Source organism: Neurospora tetrasperma (assembly GCF_000213175.1).
Source record: "Neurospora tetrasperma FGSC 2508 unplaced genomic scaffold NEUTE1scaffold_4, whole genome shotgun sequence".
Lineage (NCBI taxonomy): Eukaryota > Fungi > Ascomycota > Sordariomycetes > Sordariales > Sordariaceae > Neurospora > Neurospora tetrasperma.
In genome coordinates, this window is record NW_009799102.1 from 3,421,829 (window position 1) to 3,429,225 (window position 7,397).

Genomic DNA, 7,397 nt, shown 5'->3' on the forward strand with positions numbered 1-7,397 from the left:
TTCCCCCCCCAGTGGGGTTGTGGGTTTTTCCCCCCCCCCCCCCCCCCGCAATTAAGGAACATTTTCCACAACTCCCGTCCAGCTTGCTCCTTTCCTGCTCGTCGTCAAATGTCTAGCCCGGAGTGCCATTCCGCTCTGTAAACAACTGAAGGAAAAATAGGAGGAAAAAAAAAATGGCATCCCAAAACTTCCTAGGAGCCTCCATCACGGGCGGCACCCGAGAAAAAACGTACTTTGAGCAGCAGCGCGAAGCACTGATTGGGGAAATCGCAAACAGCTTTGAGCACGTGTTGGCGAACATCAACAAGCTGAACCGCTCGTTGGAGGCTGTTATTACTGTATGCGTTTGTTTGTTTTCTTTCTTTCCACTCGCTGCTCGTCTCAATTTTTTATGCAAGTCCAGTCCGATGACTTACTAACGTGACGTTGCGACGATAACAGGTTGGCAACGAATTCTCCTCTGTCGAAGCCCTCTGGTCGCAGTTTGAGAATGTCATGGCGAAAGATCCCTCCGAGGCACAGGGACAGCAACAGCAGCAGCAGCAACAAGGACAACAACAACAAGCCGAGCAAGGAACAACAACAGCACGACAAGAACACGGACAGACACGGGGCGAAGAGGGACGACAAGAAGAGGATGATACCAAGATGGAGGTGGATGAGGAGGATAGCAAGATTAAGATGGAGAGGTAAATCGGGCACACGGAAGGAGATCCAAGGACAACATGTCACGTCCGAAGAATGGACGCCGTAGAACAGAAGCGCGGGCAACGGACAACTGCACATGGGGATTGTACGATTAAATCACACGGAAGGATGGATAAGATACCCAGGCAATTAGGACAATGCGAAAGCATTCAAATCAATTCAAGTAAGAACTATAACAGTTCGGTTCACACACACTTAGGTACGACAGCCGTCACACGTTTGTGATATCGGACCAAGAAGATGCAGCAAAGTGATTTGTGATTTTTAACATCTATCTGATGTATTTAGATGTCTCCTCGTCTATAAAGCGAAAACTCAGTAGGAAAGAATTTGAGTAGAAGCAGATCGCGGAGGAAAGTTTTGCTCTTCCACCTCTTTTTAAGACGTCGTACCCATGGGGAAGCTGGGATGACGAGATGCTAAGATGGATTCGAAAACCCGTCTCGGCTAAGAATGGTGTTTGTTTCTTCCTGTCTGCAAGTTACAAGTTTCAGGCGTTGTCGGAAGAGTATCATGGGGGTCTTGTTGGCAAAGCCTATGGCGTTGTAGTTCGTCCTTCAGGGTATTGTCCTCCAAGCCGACCCTGTACGGCATCCCTCCTCTTGAACTGAGCTTTTTTTTTCCATCATCGGAGTTTCCAGGCACGAACTGTTTGGTCCTGACATTGAACTTTCACGGCGCCAATGCCTTGTCCCAAGTCGTTGTCTCATGGCTCATGACAATCATCATATCCGAATCAAATCCTCAGACTTGTTCTGCAGGTAGAAACCACGACGTTAAGCATGATGCCTTTCATCGAAAACACGCCAAAGAGAAGGGGGGTATGCATGTGCGTGTGAAACGCTCAGTGTGGCTTACTGTCCATTCCGAGGTAATCTGCGGCAACGACGAGCTCAAGGCAGTTCTCGACGGGGATCTCCATATCAGGAACGTCCTCGCGGTCACGGTATTTGTACCAGTAATGGAAGTACTCAACGACCTTTTCAAGGATAACGCCACTAGAGAAGAAATGGTTAGCAACTGGGACTTGGCAAGTCGAGATAGGTCAAACGAGCAAGCGGATTTGGGTTCGTGAAAAGCTATCAGATCAAGTGTAGTTGATAATCAAGCAGGCCATGCCACCCTTCTTGAAAAAGAGAAGGCTGGTCTGTCATAAAGAACGCAGCAAAATATTTTTCATCACGCAGCTTGTTGTCTCGGAGAGCCACAAATGGATGGGGATGGGGACGGAGGAGGTAACCTACTTGATGTCCTGCAGCTCGCAACGACCGGTCCTGGCCTCGGTCATGTTGTTACGCAGCATACCTCTAATGTAGTCACTGCAGAGGGTCGCCTCGCGGAGCACAACAAACTCGAATCCATCCTTGGAGACGAGGGTGATGTACTTGCTGGCGCCGCCGTTACCGTTGGTGGCGTCCATTTTGTGTGGGTTGCGCGCACTTGAGCAGCTTCGTTGTTGGGACGAGTAGAAGATGAAAATCCTGATAGGATGGGGACTGTGCGTAATTAGTAGCAGTCAAATACCGTAGTACTCCTCCCTCGTTGATTGTTGTTGTTCTGACGAGGAGTGTGTAATAGTAAGAAAGAGTTTGCGGTTGTTGCGCCTCAACGCGTGCCAGACGCGGTTTGGGGAACAACGGGCAGAAAATTCAGAAGACAAAGTGAGGGGCGGGGAGTGGAAAGTGGAAGGGGGATGGAAACCGAAGAACATTAGAAAAGCGGCTGACGACAGCCCGTGCACCACTTCTGTTTGCAGTGGGTCCGCACGCCCCGGAGCTGATGAAAAGCCGGCCGGCCGGCGTGCAGATGGTGGAAACGCTTAGTTATTCTACAAGTGACGCACAAGCCACATGATTTTTGCCCAAGCTCATCCTTGAAGCTTGGAGCTTCTTTTCTTGGCGAAGCCTGGTCCCGTTCCCGCTCGTGCCTGTTCGTCCAGTGTCTGGACGGCAAAGTGGGTCTTTTTCCCCTTACCAACCTCCCAGCCTCCTCGAGTTCCCAGCTGAACATGGCCGAATCTGTACATGTGGCTATGGATGATAGGCCTCCGCATGTGGTCTCGGGAACGAGAAAAGACGCACACAAAGGGCTGTCTTGAAAACCAATCTCGTTTTCGTTATTCTTGTGCGGGAAAGCGGTGCGATAGAAGTTGAGACGATGCCCATATGTATCATGTTCCGTATGATGTGCTGCTGCTGCTGTTGCGACTTGCGGATTCGGTACCTGCATCAAAACAGGCTTTCTCGGATGCACTTGAGAGACGCTCCGACGATCGACCAACGCGACGGATCTCTTTAGTGTAGGGTGGACCAGACTTGTCTTTTCCGGACCAATTTTAGCACTGTTTTCTTCCAAGGCCGAATTGCTGTTTTGAACAAGGCTGTGGTCGTCGTCTGCGAGGTCGTCTGGTGCGACTCAGACTGCGAGTCTGCCCGAGTGTTCCATGTGTTGAGAGCAGCCAAAGTTGTGTCATTGCCAAGCTGTTGAAACTAAAAGTGAACCAAGGACGGGAGCCAAGGCAAAAGGGGAAACAGAAACCGTTGCCCCGCCGACAGTTTACACTACACTACACTACACTACACTACAAACCCTCCTGAGTGCTGGGTGCCCTGCCCTGCCTGTCCAGTGCTTGATTGCCTTGCTTGACCACCTGCCTGACAAGGGCCTCCATAGTATATCCACACCCACCACCACAAGCAAGTGGTTCAGTCCACTCGCTCTTAACCTTGTTTCTCACCATTCCCATTCGACGGCTCTTCTCCAACAAGAAGGAACCCCTCGATCAACATTGATTGACCGCCGCGACACGACAGGCAGGCACAGGCACGGAGGCCTAAAACAACATCTCTCCCAATCTCCTGCTACCATACTGTGTACCGACTAACCAAGTGCTTGACCGCCTTGGCCGCCGCAATCCGCATTCCTCGCAACACAACACAAGCCCCCCCGTCACAACCTCAATTCGCGCTTTCCCAGCACCCTTTGCGACTCCCCAAAACATTCGATTGTGTTGTTGCATCGTCAGTCACCAGTTTTGGCAGAGCCGGAATCGCAAAAAGTCAGACACGACAACTGGAAAACAACATCCAATCTCCGCCACTCGCTCCTGAGTTGCCTTCGTTGCGCACTTTCACCCAGACAATTTCCGCACTACCGCTTTCTCCCAACTCGGTGTGAGTAAGCTCGTCTGCCTTCAGTGCTGCTTTGTTTTGAATTCCTTCTTCACATTTGCACCACAATCTTTGTTTGCCTGCCTACCCAAGGTCCCCCCACCGAAGAATCACCAAAAGAAAAGAAAAAAAAAAAGAGAGAGAGAGCAAGCAACAACCAAAAAGCTCCCAACCCGTTTCCGTTCGTTGACGACTTGTCGTTGTTGTTGTGGTTGGCTTGAGGAGAGGCTGTTTGGGAGAAGCGTACGAAACGCCGTACCGTTGCCGGACGCTAGACCACGCCAACTTTAACGCCGTCAGAAACGAAAGAGTTACGGGAGGGGGCGGTGACCGAACACCCAAAAAAAACAAACACCCCTAACTCTCTACATCCCTCACCTCACCTACCCGCAAAATACACACGTCAGCCTTGTTAGCATGTCGTCGTCAAGCAAGTTCCGCAGCTCACACCACTATCATTCGCAGTCGGTGTCGTCCATCCTAGGCAGGCACGATAGCACCAGCCCCGGCGCAGAACTCCAACGACGACCGACCACCACCTCGTCCTACACATCCTCTGGTAGCGCCAGCCGACGAGTACCACGCGACAACGGGACGAGATCGAGCGATGGGACAGTGAGTACCATGATGAGCACCACATCGTCGACCGGAAGAGAATCAGCAGCAACAACGGCCATGACCGAGGGCCCAGCCTACTCCAAGAAGGTGGTGGTCGTGGGCGATGGCGGTTGCGGAAAGACATGTCTCCTGATTAGTTATAGTCAGGGATACTTCCCAGAGGTATGACGTCCCACCCCTATAAAAATATAGCTTGGGTTGGCGCTGACCGTGATTGATATCGCAAACAGAAATATGTCCCAACCGTCTTCGAGAACTACATCACCTACCCAACGCACCCACCGACCGGTAAGACCGTCGAGCTCGCCCTATGGGATACCGCCGGCCAAGAGGAATACGACCGCTTGCGACCGCTTTCATACCCAGAAACCGACCTTATTTTTGTCTGCTTCGCCATTGACTGCCCCAACTCCCTCGAGAATGTCATGGACAAGGTGAGTCTTCGTACCGTCTTTTACCCTTCCTTTCACCTACGCTCATACTAACACACCTCCCAGTGGTACCCCGAAGTCCTCCACTTCTGTCCGTATACACCCCTTATCCTCGTCGGCCTCAAGTCCGACCTCCGCAACAAGAAGACGTGCATCGACATGCTCAAGACACAAGGTCTCACCCCCGTCACCACCGAACAAGGACTCGCCGTCGCCAAGAAGATGGGCGCTCAGTACATGGAGTGCTCATCAAAGGAGATGAAGGGTGTAGAGGAGATTTTCGAGCAGGCCATCCTCACAGTAGTCGCCAACGACAGGAAAACACTGGAACAGGAAGCCGCGAACGGCATGCTGGGTGTTGGCGCGGGCTCGGGAAGCGGAAAGGGCAGCGGAATCTCGTTCAGCAGTGGTGACAAGGCCGGTTCCGGGATAGGGCCCGTCAAGGCGGCCGGTGTGGGTGGCACGATTGTCCCGAAAACGAGGAAGAAGAAGAGAAAGTGTGGTATGATGTGAGGAAACCAAGGGAAGGAAAACAAGGGATGAACAGCAGCTATACAGGATTCGACATCCACACCCACTCTACCAAGACCGAGCCGAGCCGAGCTTGACAGCCCGCATAGCGCATACCGATACCATTACCGATACCGCTATTGCAACGGATGGAGGACACAGCTCTGGATGGATGAAACGGTTTGGATGGTCTGATGGTTGGATTGAAACCGACAGAGGAGGATGTGATCGAACAATGTCGAATTGGCGATTGATGCTTGCATAGCGAAAAGCGGCTGGGTCCATGGCTATAACATGGCGAATTTGGTGTTGTTCGTTTGCTGTAAGGGAGTATAAGGAGGGGAAAGGAGGCAAGAAATACGGCGACAAGGGAAAGGAAGGAAGACGAAAGGGGAAAGGGGAGGGAAGGTAATGACACCTGACTGGACTGGCATGCATGCATGATTTGCAACGAACTACAACCACACACTTACACACTACACTACACTTACTACGGCTGCACTACCTTATTACTCGTTTTATTTTCTGTCTTACTTTCTGTCCGTTTTCTCATACACATTTTCTTTATCATTGCAGTTAGCTTCTCTTGTTCCTGTTTTGGTTTTGCTTCTACCTCATCTTCTTTTTACTCATTTAGAGGAATGAGGGAAGGAGCCTTTTCTGTTCTCGTCGTATTCCCTGCCTAGGTTTCACATGGGGGAACATTTCTCATGCGGCGATGGCGGCATAGCATAAGCGGCGTGCGTGACTCGAAAAGAAAGAATTCGGTTACTGGCTTGCTACTTCATTTTTGAGTTCCCGTTGGTTTGTACGTATACCTTTCTGTGTCCGTGTTAGGTTTGATACCTGCGTAGGATAGTGAAGTGGAGAGACAATCAGAGGAGAGAGCCAAAGCAACGAACGACAATAGCAACAGGTTTGTTATTGGCATCGACGGTGCATGAGAACGTATCCCTATGTTAGTCAGTTGTAGTAATGAGTCTTTGATGAGATGAACCTGGACAGGTGAGATGACTCCCCTGGATAACTTTATGAGATGCTACTCCTACTCTACTCATAGGTACGCCATATTCATCACGCAATATTGCTGCTCTCCACCCTGCGCACCACTTAATTCGTGACGTATTCAATAAGCAAACAGACTGGAAAATGAAAGAGGGGATTAACTATTAATTTTACATCCAGTATACATCACCCATCACGCAGTCCATCTACCCACCGAATAAACCACGTACAAAAACAACACCTGTTTCCTGTTACCTTTCAACAACAACTCTCAGCAACGAGGTTGTTATCAAAGTAGCTGCCGATAAAACGCCAACACCTTCCTCGCCCCAACCTCCCAACCCACATCATTCTGGCAATGATGTCCCGCCCCAGGAACGAGTGCGAACCTGACCCCTCTCCCTGCTGTGTCTTTGGGTCCCCCTGAACCCTCCCCCTCAACCTCAACCTCAACCTCAACCTCAACCTCCTCATCCACCGTCTCATTCTCACCCACCACCCCATCAATCTTCTTCTCCTCCACCACCAACCTCTCATAAGCAGCGCGATACCAGTCTGCAAGCCGTTGCATAATAGGCTGCGTCATGATTTTGTCTCTTTCGCCCGCAATCACCAGGACCCTCTCTTCTTTCCCCTGCTCCTGTTCTTGTTTGGTTGTCTCCCCCCAGCCAGATATCCGCAGCAGTACTTTTTCGGAATCGGCAAAAGACCGGGCCATGCCCAATGGCCAGAGAAGGGACTCGTAGCGGCTCATGAAGGACATGAATCTCGAGAGATAAGAGTCGGGGAGGAGGTCGTTGCTGAAAAAGATAAGGCGGACGAGGGAGGGGTGGGAGAGCGGGGAGTTGGGGTGGCCTAAGTGGAGGAGGAGGCGGAGGGCGAAGAGGGGGTCGAGACGGAACCAGGTTAGGTAGATGGGGATGCTGGGTTTGTAGTTTGTAGTTTGGGAAAAAAA

The 7,397-nt window shown here is 51.1% G+C and overlaps 5 protein-coding genes across 5 annotated transcripts; 3 read left to right on the forward strand and 2 right to left on the reverse strand.

Annotated features, from left to right (window-relative positions):
- Positions 1 to 173: 173 nt before the first annotated feature.
- Positions 174 to 862, forward strand: NEUTE1DRAFT_147474 (uncharacterized protein; the record flags this gene model as incomplete). Its single annotated transcript, XM_009854205.1, has 2 exons — positions 174 to 338; positions 442 to 862. The coding sequence occupies 2 exons, from the start codon at positions 174 to 176 to the stop codon at positions 691 to 693; spliced, it is 417 nt and encodes a 138-aa protein (XP_009852507.1).
- Positions 863 to 951: 89 nt separating this feature from the next.
- On the forward strand, positions 952 to 1,455 carry NEUTE1DRAFT_117544 (uncharacterized protein; the record flags this gene model as incomplete). Its single annotated transcript, XM_009854206.1, has 1 exon — positions 952 to 1,455. One exon carries the CDS (start codon positions 1,125 to 1,127, stop codon positions 1,317 to 1,319), a length of 195 nt encoding a protein of 64 aa, XP_009852508.1.
- A 97-nt stretch (positions 1,456 to 1,552) lies between these two features.
- Positions 1,553 to 2,128, reverse strand: NEUTE1DRAFT_44457 (uncharacterized protein; the record flags this gene model as incomplete). Its single annotated transcript, XM_009853293.1, has 2 exons — positions 1,553 to 1,706; positions 1,953 to 2,128. The coding sequence occupies 2 exons, from the start codon at positions 2,126 to 2,128 to the stop codon at positions 1,553 to 1,555; spliced, it is 330 nt and encodes a 109-aa protein (XP_009851595.1).
- A 2,425-nt stretch (positions 2,129 to 4,553) lies between these two features.
- Positions 4,554 to 5,556, forward strand: NEUTE1DRAFT_84606 (uncharacterized protein; the record flags this gene model as incomplete). Its single annotated transcript, XM_009854207.1, has 3 exons — positions 4,554 to 4,658; positions 4,727 to 4,930; positions 4,994 to 5,556. 3 exons carry the CDS (start codon positions 4,554 to 4,556, stop codon positions 5,438 to 5,440), a joined length of 756 nt encoding a protein of 251 aa, XP_009852509.1.
- Positions 5,557 to 6,671: 1,115 nt separating this feature from the next.
- On the reverse strand, positions 6,672 to 7,029 carry NEUTE1DRAFT_117547 (uncharacterized protein; the record flags this gene model as incomplete). The annotated part of the gene is made up of 2 exons (XM_009854208.1): positions 6,672 to 6,776; positions 6,872 to 7,029. Coding segments are annotated over 2 exons (241 nt in total), but the record flags the coding sequence as incomplete, so codon positions are not given.
- Between the last annotated feature and the right edge of the window lie 368 nt (positions 7,030 to 7,397).